This window comes from Piliocolobus tephrosceles, chromosome 2, assembly GCF_002776525.5.
Source record: "Piliocolobus tephrosceles isolate RC106 chromosome 2, ASM277652v3, whole genome shotgun sequence".
Classification (NCBI taxonomy): domain Eukaryota; kingdom Metazoa; phylum Chordata; class Mammalia; order Primates; family Cercopithecidae; genus Piliocolobus; species Piliocolobus tephrosceles.
Window position 1 is genome coordinate 119532527 of NC_045435.1, and position 17382 is coordinate 119549908.

General features: G+C 34.1%; 1 protein-coding gene across 2 annotated transcripts in view; it reads right to left on the reverse strand.

Moving 5' to 3' along the window:
- The window catches only part of SERPINI1 (serpin family I member 1), an 85671-nt gene that overhangs the window by 14565 nt on the left and 53724 nt on the right, over window positions 1-17382 (reverse strand). For both annotated transcript variants that reach the window (XM_023213501.2, XM_023213500.2), the window contains exons 4-6: window positions 15469-15663; window positions 13540-13744; window positions 3338-3435 (exon numbers count right to left, since the gene is read on the reverse strand). In XM_023213501.2, the coding sequence (XP_023069269.1) occupies window positions 3338-3435; window positions 13540-13744; window positions 15469-15663 (498 nt within the window). The remainder of the gene's footprint in view (window positions 1-3337; window positions 3436-13539; window positions 13745-15468; window positions 15664-17382) is intronic.

Consider the following 17382-nt stretch of genomic DNA (forward strand, 5'->3'; position numbering starts at 1 on the left):
TATCAAGGCAAGATTCTCCACCAACAAAAAGTTTATGATTCACTGATGGCTCAGATGATCATTAGCATTTTTCAGCAATAAAGTATTTTTACATTAAGGTATGTGCCTTACTTTTTTAGACATAATGTCTTTGTACCTTTTATAGACTATGGTATAGTGTAAACATAACTTTTATATGCACTGGGAAACAAAAAATGCATGTGATTCATTTTATTGGAATATTCACTTTAGTGCAGTGGTCTGCAGCCAAGTCTGTAATATACTGAGGTAAGCCTTTATATATCCTAAACACCATGAGATTCTCATTAAAGTAGAAACAAAATGCATGCAAGTAATTTTCCTAGGTATTTATGGGGGTTATGAAGAGTTACAGACAGTAATCATCAAGGTTATGATGTTATTTGGAGAGGAAAAAACTAGACATATGAAAATGATACCAACCTTACAAAGCAGAGCATATGGTGCTCAAATAAATGATGAAGAGATAAATGCTACTGAATTTAGAGGAAACAAGGAGGCAAGTTTTATAATTAAAACAGTAATTTTTGAATGAATGATTCATAAATTAACGTGTGTGTGCATGCCACGGGGAATGTAAGGATATATTGGTTAGGGTGAATGGCATACTGGAGCTGCTTACACTCTGGAAATTAATAATGTAATAATCAACGAATTCCCACTGAAAGACTGGGAAGTTTGCTTTAGATCTTTTATCAGGTGATCCTGAAAACCTGAATGGGGTGGTATTTGAGAACAGCAAATCCGGGATTTTTTACTTATGTTTAAGGGGGCAAATAGTCCTTAGATCGTATGTAATGTGGGGCCAAGTAAACCTCTTGTCTTCTTCTGCTCATCCTTTTCACCCTTCAGTGAACATTTACTGTGTGTCAACTGTATGTCAATTCTTCACAAGGCACCAGGAATACAACTGTGAGTAGGACACAGAACAGGATTCAGTTCTCATGGAAGTTTCAATCAAACAAAAGCTTTCTATACATTTATATACATTATATAGAATGTAAACTTTATATACATTCTATATATTTTGCGTATAGAATGTATTAATTCTCTGGAAGATTCTAGTATTATTTCCAATCTCTAAACCATCTGTATTCATAATGCATGTTTATGGTCTATTGTCTCTGTCTCTGTAAAGGCAATTAAATATTACCTTATAAACCTTCCAAATATGTTAGAAACTATAAGCTACACTGACCACAATAATTGATTTGCCACTGCAGTGCTACTCTGTCAGGATTGACAGGCAGCAGATATTCTATTTGTTTGAAATAACTTCCTAGATGTTTGGGTGAGACAGTGAGGAATCACTAATCAAACTGAAAGTAGAACCACGTTAAGACAGCAGAATGTAATTATCCAGTTGGAATTTGGCTAGTATGGTAAGACAGATTCTCTCAATTCCTAAGGAAGAGAAAATGACAATGTTAAATTATGCTAAACTTCAGCCATGAATTTATTTCTGACTCAGGTACAGATACCAAAATATTTTTTGAATCTCTATCAGTCCTACATTCTCGATAACCCCACTGAAGAGTTCGGAGTCCTAGGAGTTTGGATATAAGCCATGAAAACATTTACTCAGGGAAAGCTCATTTCTCTTATGTGGACAGGAACATTTATATAGTAGACATTTAGAAAAGCTATATTAGTGTTTAGGGCTGTAAGCTCTCTGAATGAGGGGTAGAAGTTGTACCGAATACATTAGTATCAACTCATTGCTAGAAGCTGAGTGCTGTTTAGAAAACAACATGCTCAGTCTTACATCTGGGAGGACAAAGGCTTTTTTGATCACAGACACATTGAGAATTTCTCGAAAGCTATTAATATGACCCCCCCCAAACTGTTTCTCTCTCACAAACACCTTCATGTATATGCGTACATGCATTGTGTGCACACATTTATATGCAATTTTTAGGGTTGGAGGGCATCAGTTCTCTGAATTCAATCTATGGGCCCTCACACTCCAGGTTTAGAAGCTATGGTTCAGTCAGCTTGATTCGCTATGGGCTGCTGCTTCAGGCTAAGAAAACTAAATTCTCTCCTTTAACACAAGAACTGCTAAGGAATCTATCATCTCTGTGCTATTTAGAAATTTGGGTTAAATAATGTGCATATAAAGAGGCCTTATATGTTGGGTTTCTTGTATCTTAATATATATCTATCTTTATCTCATCAGAAAACAGATTGTATTTTATTTTCTCTCTTCTAAGGAAATGATAAAAATAATCATTATATAACTTATTTACTCAGTCTTACATCCATTGATGTCTTTTTTTGATGGCAAATTTCTTGGGGTTAGCTACTTAAAAATACTTCCAAGAGTATTTTACAAATTATAAATGCTTTAACATTGCTAATATTTTGTGATTTTTTTTTTATTTTGAAAAAATTAGGGTATTTGAATCAAATAATTCAACTGGATTTTTTTCTTGGGATATTTAAAATAAATTACTAGACACCCCAATGTGCCAGGTATACTTTGAAGTTACTTCTTTAAAACTAGTTTGTTTACTTATTATTATTATTATTATTATTATTATTATTATTATTATTAGAGACAGAGTTTCACTGTTGTTGACCAGGCTGGAGTACAACGGTGCAATCTCGGCTCACTGCCACCTATGCCTCCTGGGTTCAAGCAATTCTCCTGCCTCAGCCTCCTGAGTAGCTAGGATTACAGGTGCCCACCACCATGTGTGGCTAATTTTTTGTATTTTTAGTAGATGGCCAAGTTAGTCTTGAACTCCTGACCTCAGGTGATCCACCCACCCCAGCCTCCCAAAGTACTGGGATTACAGGCATAAGCCACCATGCCCAGCCCACTGGTTTTTTTTTTTTTTTTAATTAAAGAATTAGAACATGTTTATACCATATCACTGGGTATTCTTCACTCTTTTAAAAAGGATCTTTGGTCTAGCTCTCACAGCAGACACTCATTTATCCTCCCTTCTTTCTTTCTTACATGATTTACTACAATGGGACGTATTGAGATAGTCAATCAACACATTTATTGATTATCTATTCTACAAGGCATTATGTCAGATGGGATGAGGAATCCAAAGATGTTTAAGACAGGTCTTCCGAAGAATATAATCTATTGTCAAAGATAAGATAAGAACCAGATAATATAAACTTAATGTTATGACTGTATTTATAGTTTTGCTTGTAGAGGTTAAATATGTTTCATGCTAGATTTATTTGGCAAGTGGTAACTATATTTTACTCCAGAACTCCATAGTAAATAGAGGATTTAACATCATCATTTAATAAAGCTCTTATGGAATAACATTTTTAAAAATTTGTGTTTATTTCTCACCAGAGAGGGCTGTCAAATTTGCATCTTTGATGAAAATTTCAGTTATTCCAAGAGCCTTCAAAACATCTTTTAAATCAATTTCCTGTTCCACTGTGAACCTGGAGAACACATAGAAATACAAATATTTAGTTACAGCATATTGTTACCTGGGACAAGAACAAAGTGTTAGATATGTGGATATTCAAAGTCTGCTTTATAGAGAGTAAATTATGCTAAAACTGGCTTTGGACTGCAATTAGCATTTGATTGAACATGGAAAAATAGGCATCAAAGAGATTGACATAACAAAACAAAATTTAAACATGTAAGTAAGAAAATATATGATATAGACACAAAACCATAATATATGGTATAATAAATGAGTTTTGAGATCAAGTATTATCACCATATGATTACATCACCATATGATTCACCATATGAATAATATCACAGTATTGAGTAAAACTTGTAAATGAGTAGCTTTCAAAATCCTTTGACCTAGTAGTAATATATATGATTTTTTTAAAGCTGGAGATGACTAATCATACATTTACCTTGGTTATTTCATTCTCTTCTTAGTATCCTGGTCAATTTATGTTCCTTACCCTCTGCCACACTATGCAATTCCCACCCTCATCATTGCCATGGACAAGGTTAAATTAGAGCCAAATTCTGTTTTACAATAAATACATTTAGCATTTCAGCTCCCTACAACTCAGAGGAAGCAAAAATAAAACGCACTACATTTAAAAATGTGTCTTTATGGTTATAGTGATCTCTAAAACATAAGCCTGTTCTCATGATACCATCACAAAAAAACTATTAATCAATGGAGAGTGCACTTTTGCTGGTGACAGCAAAAGAAACTGTCACCAGAGTGAACAAGCAACCTACAGAATGGGAGAAACTTTTGCAATCCATCCATCTGGCAAGGTCTAATATTCAGAATCTACAAGGAACTTAAACAAATTTACAAGAAAAAACAATCAACCCCATCGAAAAGTGGGCAAAGGATATGAACAGACACTTCTCAAAAGAAGACATTTATGCAGCCAACAAACATAAAAAATACCATGAAGAAAAGCTCGTCATCACTGGTCGTTAGAGAAATGAAAACAAAAACCACAATGAGATCCCATCTCACGTCAGTCAGAATGGTGATTATTAAAACGTCAGGAAACAACAGATGCTTGCGAGGCTGTGGAGAAATAGGAAAGCTTTTTACACTGTTGGTGGGAGTGTAAATTAGTACACTTAAGAGTTTTTTTAAACAAAAGAATCATGGGTCTTTGTTTTTGTTTTAATTGACCTTATGAATTATTATATATAAATGTGTATCAATTTTGAAAACATGAAACATTATTGTAAAACAAAATGAAAATAATTATAGTGATCATAAACAGACTATTAACTTAAAAAATAGTTTCCACAGCAAGCCAGATTGGTCTTAATATGGACTCTTCCCCAAACTAATGAATTGTATCACCAAACTTTCTTGGGAAAGACATGGACCAAGCATGCCTGCATCAAGTAACACATTTCTGTGCGTGTGAGACAGGGTTTCACTCTGTCACCCAGGCTAGAGTGCAGTGGCATGATCACGCCTCACTGCAGCCTCGAAGCCCCAGGCTCAATCAATTCTCCTGCCTCAGCCTTCCAAGTAGTTAGGACTACAGGTGCACACCACAGCACCAGCTTTTATTTTTTATTTTTAATTTGTTTGTATAGACGTGGGTCTCGCTTTGTTGCTGAGGCTGATCTCGAAATTCTGGTCTAAAGCGATCTTCCTGCCTCAGCCTCCTGAGTAGGTAGGACTACATATATAAAACACCATGCCTGAACAAATACATTTTTAAACAAGCAAAGGCATATATTACTTTTATTTTAAAAGTAAAAACAACTGGTTAGAACCAAATGCTTCACTTTTTCTAAGATGTTGCCTCCTAATTGATACAGATTATAAATATAAAATTTTAGGCAATAGGTTGTTCTCTTAACAGAGATAAGTCCGTGATGGTCAACCAAAAGTTTCATTAGTATCATTTCTGATGTCTGGTTTTAAGGAAAATGAGAAGGAAATGATGGCAGTAAACAAAAGGAATGGTTAGTGGAAAATAGTTTTAGCAGCTTCACAGTTATGGAAAAATATGATCAACAGATGAGTACATGCATCTCAAACAAACTAAACCTAGTGCTAAATTTTATCTAAATTTTGGACTTTGACTTAATATCATTTATTTTGTTTTCTACCAAAAGTAGGTATTGATTGTGAAGTAGAATTGTCCTATAGTATCCATCTCAAAAAAGGGAATGAGTAAGAAAGCACAGAATATCTCAGACAATACATTCAATGGCTTAAAATACTTATGTGTGTATGCATTTGCTTATCGTTATTATTTATTTTTGAACACTTATGTGGAGCTTAGTATATGCCAGAAACTTGGAGGGGAGTATAAAACAAATATTAATTTAAATATCACCACAACCCTTGAAGCACGTATTTTTGTTATTCTTGGGTAATAGAAAACATTGAGTAGCAGAAAGATGAAATAACCTGTATAACCAAGGTCATACAGTTAATAAGTGGCAGAGCAGGGCTATGGATCCAGGTGGTATTACAGTTGTCCTGATCCATGTAAAATAAGAAAGAGAAGGAAGATATTAGTAGGGGATTCTTTTTACTTCTTAAAAGCAGCTTAGTTTGTTTCACACTTTAGTGATGAAACACTAGCTAGTCAGGTGATGATGAGTGACCGATCCAGGCGAACTTCGGCGAGTTTCTTAATTTCTAAGGCTCAGTTTTGGCACAGGAAAATGGCAATAATAATACCTATTTCATAGTATTTTTGGAAGGATTAAATAAGATTAGATCTTAGGATGGTGCTAGCATGTAGGAGGCATGCAATGAGGAGTAGATACCATTAACACCATTTATTATATTGTAGTTATGTATGACATGTCACATTATTATAGATGTTAGGGTGTTGTATGTTTGCATTCTAGTAGTAATTGGTGTAATTTGATTAAATAGCTATATTAATCCCTGCCATCTTAACTGTAAATTAGCCAAATCTATTGTCTTCTTTATTCTAATATTTGCAATATCTAGCACAAGACAAACCACATAGGTTGCAAATGAAATAAAATCTAGGTGTTTGTAAGACTTTGTTCAAAGCTGAAGATACGGAGTAAATAATCTCCAGTTGTCCATTCTTTGACTTCTTAAAAAATCAAACTATTGAAAAATAGTGATTATCTATTATTTCTTTACTCTTAATATAAATGAATATTAATATAAATAATCGTTATCATCTCCCATATATTGAGTGCCTACTATGTTTCAGGTACTATGCAAATCCTCTTATGAATAATATATTATTTAATAATTTCTATGATGCTCTCGAACAACCCTATGAGGTAAATGTCATTATCTCCTGGCTGCAGAAGGCTAAAATGAAGCTTAAAAGAGCTAAGCCAACAAGCAACTTTCTCTAACCACACAGATAATAGGTGGTAGAATGAGGATATGAACGGAGGTCTTTCTGACATTAAAGTCCCCGCATCACTAATCACTATAATTCCAACAACAACTTTTAAAAATAAAACAACATTAGAAATATATTTTACATTTCATGAAATATAAAAATTAAAAGCCATGACACTGCTTTTATAAAGCCAAAGGGCAAGCCTGTTTTAATAAAGGCATACAATGTAATTTATGCATTTGCAACTTTCTACCTGAATAAGTTGAAGAGGCATATGGAGGGTAGAGGTTTGAAGACCTGCAGAACAAGTGTTAGAAAATAACAAATACATCCTAGGTAGGAGACTACAACACACATAAGGAATAAAAACCCAATCATACCCTTTACAGAAAAATCTAATGAAAACACTCATGTTAAAAAACAAAGTCAGGGCCGGATGTGGTAGGCCATGCCTATAATCCCAGCACTTTGGGAGGCCGAGGCAGGTGGATCACCTGAGGTCAGGAGTTCGAGACCAGCCTGGCCAATATGGTGAAAACCCATCTCTACTAAAAACACAAAAATTAGCTGGGCATGGTGGCACGTGCCTGTAATCCCAGCTACTTGGGAGGCTGAGGCAGGAGAATGGCTTTTGAACCTGGGAGGTGGAGATTGCAGTGGGCCAAGATCGTGCCATTGCATTCCAGCCTGGGTGACAGAATGAGATTCTGTCTAAAAGAAAAATAAAACAAAACAAAACAACAACAAAAAAACAGACGACTTACGTAGTTTTCTTTACAAACATGAAACTAAAATGCTTTATTAATGGCAATTATTTCAAGATATCAGGATAGTTTCTGATTACAAAACAGAGAACCACTCACATCCTTTGATGTCCAACACTCTGATCACAAATGACAAATCTGAGCCTACAAAGCTAGAGTAGACCGATACTATATACAGCAAGGTACATCTGCTTCCAAGTATTAAAGTATTTGATGCTGACTTTAGAAAAATCTTTTTATATTTAAGCTATATCAGTAAAAACTGAAAAGGAAGCATATACACTGAATAGGATAAAATTCAAAAGAATCAAGTTTAAAAAATTCAATTTAGAGAGAGGCCTATATAAAGCTACAAAGCTGCCTATAAGATTAACACAGTGTAAATACCAGGACTTAACATGTACACTAAACAAATAACAATAATATTAATAATAGGTAATAATTACATAATGCTTACTCTGTAGCAGGTTTTATACTTAGGTGCTTTTTGGGTATTTTACATAAATATTTGATATATGAAACAAACTATTTTTGCTACCATGGATAAATGGAAGCATCTGGCAATCTTATTTTAATCTTAGAGATGTGCAACTATGTATATAAATCTTGTAGTATTTAATTGGATTTGGTAATAGGTATAGCAATTTTACCTTTTCTTGAATAGATTCTTACATTTTGGATAAAAATACAATTTCAATTCAGCATCTAACTTCTGTAGAACTTACTGTTAAGGGGGAAAAATTGCTAAAGTACAAAAGCAATTTCTTCTTCTACATGACCCTCCCCTGCAAATACCCTTCCTTTACATCTTAAAGACAGCATTTTACATATTTGTATTATTTTAATAATAATCTACAGGAAACTTAAACAAATTTACAAGAAAAAAACAACCCCATCAAAAAGTGGGCAAAGGATATGAACAGACACTTCTCAAAAGAAGACATTTATGCGGCCGACAAACATATGAAAAAAAAAGCTCATCATCAGTGGTCATTAGAGAAATGCAAATCAAAAGCACAATGAGATACCACCATCTCATGCCAGTTAGAATGGAGATCATTAAAAAGTCAGGAAACAACAGATGCTGGAGAGGATGTGGAGAAATAGGAATGCTTTTACACTGTTGGTGGGAGTGTGAATTAGTTCAACTATCGTGGAAGACAGTGTGGCAATTCCTCAAGGATCTAGAACCAGAACTACCATTTGACCCAACAATCCCATTACTGGGTATATACCCAACGGAATATAAATCATTCTACTATAAAGACACAAGCACACATACGTTTATTGCAGCTCTATTCACAATAGCAAAGACTTCGAAAAAATCCAAATGTCTATCAGTGATCAGTGATAGACTGGATAAAGAAAATGTGGCATATACACCATGGAATACTATGCAGCCATAAAAAAGGATGAGTTCATGTCCTTTGCAGGGACATGGATGAAGCTGGAAACCATTATCTTCAGCAAACTAACACAGGAACAGAAAACCAAACACCGCATGTTGTCACTCACAAGTGGGAGTTGAACAATAAGAACTCATGGACACAGGGAAGGAAACATCACACACCAGGGCCTGTTGGGGGATGGGGGGCTTGTGGAGGGATAGTATCAGGAGAAATACCTAATGTAGATGATGGGTTGATGGGTGAAGCAAACCACCATGGCACGTGTATACCTATGTAACAAACCTGCACACTCTCCACATGTATCCCAGAACTTGAAGTATAATAAAAAAAGCAAAAGTTCAAAAATACATATAAAGGCATTTTAATATGAAAAAAATAAAAAGCTAAAAAAACCTTTTATTTTAGATTCAAGGGATACATGTGTAGGTTTGTTACATGGGTATGTTGCATATTGCTGAGGTTTAGGATACAAATGATCCTGTCTCCCAGATAGTGTGCATAGCACCCAATAGTTTTCGACCCTTGCCCCCTTTCCTTCCTCCCTCCTCTAGTCATCCTCAGTGTCTGTCATTGCCATCTTTATGTCCATGAGTACCCAATGTTTAGCTCCCACTTGTAAGTGAGAAAATGCTGTATTTGGTTTTCAAGGGCAGTGTTTTAAAGCTGTTTGTATACATTCTAGCAAAATAGAAAGTAAAAGTACCTGTCAAATAGGACAAGAATGTAGTGAAATTACAGAAATACAAGTTGCATTTTCAGAGTAATATCTCTTTGTGGATGAAACTATGCAAATCATTAAAATTGACACTTGAGTAAACATACAGTATAGCTACTAAAAACATTTTTACCTTTGCTAAAAATGGGTCACATAAATCATTACTATTATCAACATTTAGTGGATCCTAATGCTGTAAAATGGAGAAGGTGGAGAGTTTCACATTGATTATTACAGCCATTCTGTTAAAAGGGGAATCCAGAGTTATTTATTTTGCTATTTAGCCTCCCTATCTATGCAGTAGCCATGTACAGGGATAATTTATGGAACTCCTGGAAAACTTGATACATGATAATTACCTGTGCCTAATTTAGTACAGGCATTAATATGAGCAAGACAGCCAAACTATTTCATAATTGAAGAATATCTCTTAGAAAATGAAAATTTAATTTTCTTCTGCTGCCACATTCAATTTCTCAGTGGACAGAACCTGGAGGCCACATTTTCTAGTGAATGTGATTGAATTAGAATGTATAGTATCAGTAAGCATTCATTTAGAATTCTGTTAAAATACTCCTAAATAACTTTGCATCCTCACAGAATTGGAGCATTTGGAAGCATTGCACTTAATTCATGGATTTAATAGAGAAGCATTAACACTGTACTAAATTTCTCATTTTATCAAAAGGAATTCTTCATAAAACGCAAGAAAAAATACAAAATTAATTTTGAAAGGTCACTAGATGAGGGTTAACATGGACTAAATGTTTTATAAGTTTAGACCTGATTTACATAGTAATTTAAATTTAATTATTAATGTTCAAAAGTAAACTGTACTTTGGAATTAAGGTATATTGTTTACATATTTAGTATATAAATGTCAATTATCATACATTAAAAAAAACTCTTGCTAGATATTCATCAATTACCTCTCCTTAAGAATAGACTTATAATGGAATATTTCTACATATATATATTGTCATGGAAAGTTATGCATGCTAAATATCTTAGTCAAAAAGATATGGGTCACGATTACCTTGACTTTTGTATGTAGACAAGAAAATATGTGGCCATATATAGCCATATGCAGAAAATTGAAACTGGACCGCTTCATTACACCTTATACAAAAGTTAACTCAAGATGGATTAAAGACTTAAATGTAAAACCGAAAACTATAAAAACCCTAGAATAAAACCAAAGCAATACCATTCAGGACATAGACACAGGCAAAGATTTCATGACAAAAACATCAAAAGCAATTGCAACAAAAGCAAAACTTAACAAATGGGATTTAATTGAATTAAAGAGCTCCTGTACAGCAAAGGAAATTATCATCAGAGTAAACAGAAAACCTACAGAAAGGGAGGAAATTTTTCCAATCTATCCATCTGACAAAGGTCTAATATCCAGAATCTACAAGGAACTTAAACAAATCTACAAGGAGTAAACAATCGCATTAAAAAGTAGGCAAATGGCACGAACAGATACGTCTCAAAAGAAGACATTTATGCAGCCAACAAACATGAAAAACAGCTCAACCTCACTGATCATTAGAGAAATTCAAATCAAAACCACAGTGAGATACCATCTCACGCCAGCCAGAATGGCGATTATTAAAAAGTCAAGAAACAACAGATGCTAGCAAGGCTGTTGAGAAAAAGGAACATTTTTACACTGTCGGTGGAAATGTAAATTAATTCAACCATTGTGGAAGACAGTGTGGTGACTCCTCAAAGATCTAGAGGCAGAAATACCATTTGACCCAGCAATCCCATTACTAGGTATATGCCCAAAGGAATATAAATCATTCTATTATAAAGATACATGCACACATATGTTCCTTGCAGCACTATTCACAATAGCAAAGACATGGAATCGACCCAAATGCCCATCAAGAACAGACCAGATTAAAAAAAAAATGTTGTACATACATACCATGGAATACTATGCAGCCATAAAAGGGAATGAGATCATGCCCTTTGCAGGGACATGGATGGAGCTGGGAGCTATTATCTTCTGCAAACTGACACAGGAACAGAAAACCAAACAGTGCATGTGCTCACTTATAAGTGGGAGCTGAACAATGAGAACACATGGACACAGGGAGGGTAACAACACACACTGGGGCCTGTCAGGGGGTTGTGGGGAGGGAGAGCATCAGGATAAATAGCTAATGCATGCTGGGCTTAATACCTAGGTGATGAGTTGATAGGTGCAGCAAACCACCACAGCACACGTTTACCTATGTAACAAACCTGTGCATTCTGCACATATATGCCAGAACTTAAAATAAAATAAAATAAAATATAAAAAACAGAAAATATATGGCTACATATTATTTATAGTTATATATTATGAATATATAACATGACACGGTATATCATAAATTATGACATAACATAATATTGCTTATTATGAATATATTATAAAACATAATTTTCCAGGCAAAAACTCTATAGTTCCAAATAGATCTCCTTCACTTACATAACAAACTGTCAGCTAAGTTTTTAGAAACATTGATATTTACATAAAATGTAATTATTAAATGATAATTCCTAACATTAGAATAAATATGAATGGGTTAATCAGTTATTAATAATTCATCTTTAATACTAATATCTTATTTATCATCTTAATGCTCATAGTAATCATACTTGAACAATTTTCTTAATATGGAATGAGTTTTAACTGTACTTTCACATACACACTTACATATATATTTAATCTGTTTATATTGATATGTCTGGTTTTCTAGACTGAAATTTACATAGTACATTAATAAACATGTTCTATGTGATTACTGGCCTAGCTCTCCTACTAGGTTTTAAGGTATTCAGGGATAGAAAAAACATTGTCAGTTCAATTTCATTTTGCAAACACTTACTGTGTTCTTTTTTATAGGAAAGAAAACTGGCTCTACCCTAGAAGAACTTACAGAAAGAAAACTATCCCTACAAAAATATAATGTTATTATGGGACAGTAACAAGTAATAACAGAAAGGTGTATAAGTGAAGCAAAAGTGAGGGTCACTTGATCCAGGTAGTTCATGGGACGCTTCAGGGAAGAACTGGCTCTAGAGGTGTACCCTGAAGGCTAAGCAACACTATCTTGGGAAAGAAATATGAGGAGAACATTTTAGGCCAATGCAAGAACATAAATGGAGACTCAGAGACATGAAAATAGCATGACGTATGTGACATAATCACAAGTACATGGACAGAACATGCTACGACATGCTTGATGTGGCAAGTGGCCAGAAATGGGGTTGAGAAGGGGAAGGCATTCAGGACATTAAAGGCACTGTGTGCATCTTATTCTTTTAGTCACAGGGAGAATATTGAGCAGAGTTTCATCTTCCTGCAAATTCATGGTTGCATCTCAGCACCTAACACAGTGACTTGCTTGCAGTTCTTCTAGCAATATCAGATATTGTTTCCTCTCCAGTTATAATCAACCTTAAGTATTAATAAAACACAGAAGACTGTCAATGCAAATGATATTCAGAGAAAATAGATGAATTTTCTAAAACCAAGCCAAGAACACTGAATTATATCTGAAAGTAGGTCTTGATGAATAGCACTGAATGAACCAATAAGTGAGCATGTGTCTATGGGAAGGACCACATGAGTATGAAAGAAATGACTGTGAAAGAATACTAAAAAGAAGAAAATCAAAGAAGAAAGAGAAGGAGAAAGAGAAGGAGAAGGAAGAGAAGGAGAAGAATAAGAACAAGAAGAGAGCAGCACAAGAATTATGATTCGAAAGCAGTTCCAATAGTTTTTCTAGGTCAGATTTTCATTGATAGCCCATTGTCCATGCTGCGGGAAGGTGACACAGGAACCTCTCACCTGGGCAAGTATACTTCTACTTTCTGCTTCTTCACAGAGTTTGCCCATTCTTCAACCAGCTGTGCTTTGACTAATGGCTCCAGAGTAGCAAGAGGAACTTCCTGTCTGGACAGTACCAGCATCATGCTTATTTCATCTCCTTCATATGGTATTTCTAGGACTTGGTAGATACCACCAGCTTCATTGGAGCCATCACTAAACTCCCCTAAAGAGAAAAGAAAGGCTATACGAGACACATATCAAAGTTTTAAAAAAAGCTGGGGGTGAGGGATGAAAGACAGTGTACACTGCTCAGGTATGGGTGCAACAGAATCTCACAAATCACCACTAAAAAAATGTTTCCATGCAATTAAAAACCACCTGTTCCCCAAAACTACTGAAATATAATCTAAAAAAAAATAAAAAGGTTTACATTTGTTATATATGTTTCTTCCCAAATAGTATATAGAATACAAAGAAATTCATGCACCTGATAAAAAGCAGGTTTATATGAAAATAGGCCCTAAAATTCAATTAGATTCACAGCCCTGTATAATTTATTTTATTTTAGAATCCACAGAATTATTTCACATCTGTAATAACACATATTCAAGACTTGCTTTTTATTTTTAAATGAGATAATTCAATATATCTAAAGTGTGGCATTAGAAACAACGAAAAGTCCTGGTTAGGAAAATAAAGCCCTGGCTCCAAGTTGAATGTAAAGCACATTGATCAATATTCACCTGATTTTTAAGAAAGGAAAATTTGACCATTTAATACCTGGCACTTTATTATCACGAAAACTACAAGTTTTAAAGCAAAGTTTGCAGAGTCAAAATGAAATCTAAGCATTGTAATAATATTTAGCTATTATATTTGTGAAAATTGGTATCTCTAGGTAATTAGGTAAATGAGGTAATTGGCTTTGTGCTCTATGAACTTAGCCAAATTACACACACACACATGTATATGGCCAAAACGTTTTATCTACATATAAAACCTGTATGTATATAATTTTAGAGACAGGGTCTTGCTCTGCCACCTAGGCTGGAGTGCAGTGGTGTGATCATAGCTCACTGCAGCCTCGAACTCCTGGGCTCAAGCAATCTTCCTTCGTCAGCCTCCCGAGAAGCTAGGGCTATAGGTGTGTACCATTATGCCTAGCTAATAAAAAAAAAAAATATATATATATATATATATATAAAATATATATTTATAAAAAAATAAAAATATATATATCTAGTTTGGGCAATACAGTAAGACCCTGTCTCTACAGATATATATATATATATATATATATAAAACTACTAGTTCTAACATATACTTGGCTAAAAATTAACTTTCTGATTATGACTTAACAAATTATTACAAGTCAATATAGTAGACAAAAAGGACTAATACCCTAAACTTCTGAAGAGTCCAATAAAACATCTTTGAAAATAATGCCAAAGATATTGAATTATATTAAAAATTATAGGCTCTCAATAAAGTATAAACAAACAATTATGTTTAGCCATATATACACATGTTTAAAATCAATTTTTTTTAAAAAAGTTCCTGTATGAGAACAATGTTTGTAATTTAAAAGTGGTTCAGAGCCCAAATCAAGTGCTTCATGGAACATATGGTCCACTAAAACCCATCCTAAACCAAATGAGTTTTTGGAGTAAATCAGAACATTCTCACACAATGTCAGGTATTTTCAGATGAATAAAGCTACTCTGCAGGTGTGGTTGACTTATAAATTTGAAAATACATTGGAAATCATCAATGAATATAATATTTACTCAGAAGCAAATTAGAGGGTTTTAAAAATGGAGCCAGAAAAATTGAATTGTAGCCCAAATTAGATTGACAAAGAGTTTGAGTAATGAATACTTCATGTTTTTCTTAGAAATGTGTTGATATACTGCAAGAAGACAGAAATAAAAGTAAAAAATATCTTACCATAATAAAATTCTCCTTGTTGATACATCATCGGAATTTGGACTTCACTTTCATCATCTTTAGTGAAAGAAAATGTTCTAGTATTTTCAGGCCTAAACTGTGACTTCCAGTTCCCCTTGAAATAGACAGCATTAATGAGGGCCAGATAAGTGGCAGCATCAAAATCCCTTGGGGATACCAAATCTTTCACCAGATCTATTTAGGAAAAAATGAATAGATAAAAATTCACGTTAACTGGAAGACAAAGGGGCACCAGAAGATTTTCAAACTACCATCTGATAGAGTGGTCCAGAGAAACTGTACACCAACTTTACAATGAAAATAAAAAGTATCTTACTTTCAAAGGGAAAAGAGTTATATACACACAAACTATACACACACACACATACACGCACACACACACATATATATATATGTGCAATTAATGGGATTCAAAACACCCATATCACCTGAAATAATACTAGCAGCATCTTGATACACAAACTACAGAACAATATAAGCTTAGACTTCATCACTTTCTAGTTGCAACAATGCATGTAAAACTTAACACAGAGTAAGCACTCAATAAATCCTTCAAAGTTTATTCTGTTTTCTTTTTTTTTTTTTTTTTTTTTTTTACAAACAGTCTTGCTGTGCCACCTAGGTTGGAGTGCAGTGGTATGATCTCTGCTCACCGCAAACTCTGTCTCCTGGGTTCAAGTGATTCTCATGCCTCAGTCTCCTGAATAGCTGGGATTACAGGGATTACAGAGTAGCCACCACACCTGGCTAATTTCTGTATTTTTGGAAGAGATGGGGTCTCACCATGTCAGCCAGGCTGGTTACGAACTCCCAGCCTCAAGTGATCCACTCCACTTGGCCTCCCAGAGTGCTGGGATTACAGGCATGAGCCACCGTGCCCAGCCCTAAGTTTATTATTGAACAATGTACACAATTAAATGTTATCAATTTCAGATTCTTCCCTGTGTATACTGGACATCATTCTGCCAATACACCAATTGCTTTTGGGTAGGAGAAAACAGATGAGTGAAAGCCAGTTTAAATCATGACGCATTAGTGTTTATCATCTGAACTATTCCTTTTCAAATCTATTTTAAGAGATATTGGGTCTTTGCTGTTTGCTAAAAGTGTCTAAAGAAGTTTGAAAACAAATCAGTTTTAATAGTTGAATCTACTTCATGTGGATTATCACCCTTGATTTATTCTTTGAATATTAAAAGACTAAATTAAAGTTTCTTTTATTGTAATCTTTTTTTAATCTCATAGATAAAAAACATAAGACAAAAATTTGCCCTGTATTCTCTCATTGTATTAATCATGGCACTTCTTAAGGTAAAAGGTGCCTGCATCTTAGAGATTAAGGGATATTGAGTATCTGCTCAGGGCTATTTTTGTTGTTGTTCCAATGTAAAGTTCAAGATTAACATGATTTGAGTAGCTTTGAAAACATGGCTTCATTTAATGAAGAGTTATAAACATTTACTTTTAATTTAGTCTCAATGTTTGGACTATGATTTCAATTATTTTGCTGGTAAAACTGGAAAATAAAATGCTAAACTATGAAACATTTGGAAACCCTAAATACATTTAAAAAATATAAAATAGCAATAAAATTTAGAATGAATGCATCTCATTCTAATTCCTCTCCATTTTGGTGGGCTTAAAATAAGTTGCTCTTTTGAAAATGAATCATATACAAATGTTTTAAATTACTAATGAAGTTCTTTGGTTCAAAAGCCAACAAACATCTATAAACTCTGATTTTTAACTCTTTCTTACTCTATTTTAATCATATTGTTATGAGAGCCAACTGCCATTCTATCTAGTAACTAATTTATTAAATAGGACAAGCAAAATTCCATAAAGTGGTTAAGATTACAGAGGAAACCCATCAATCAGAGAGTACAGATTTCA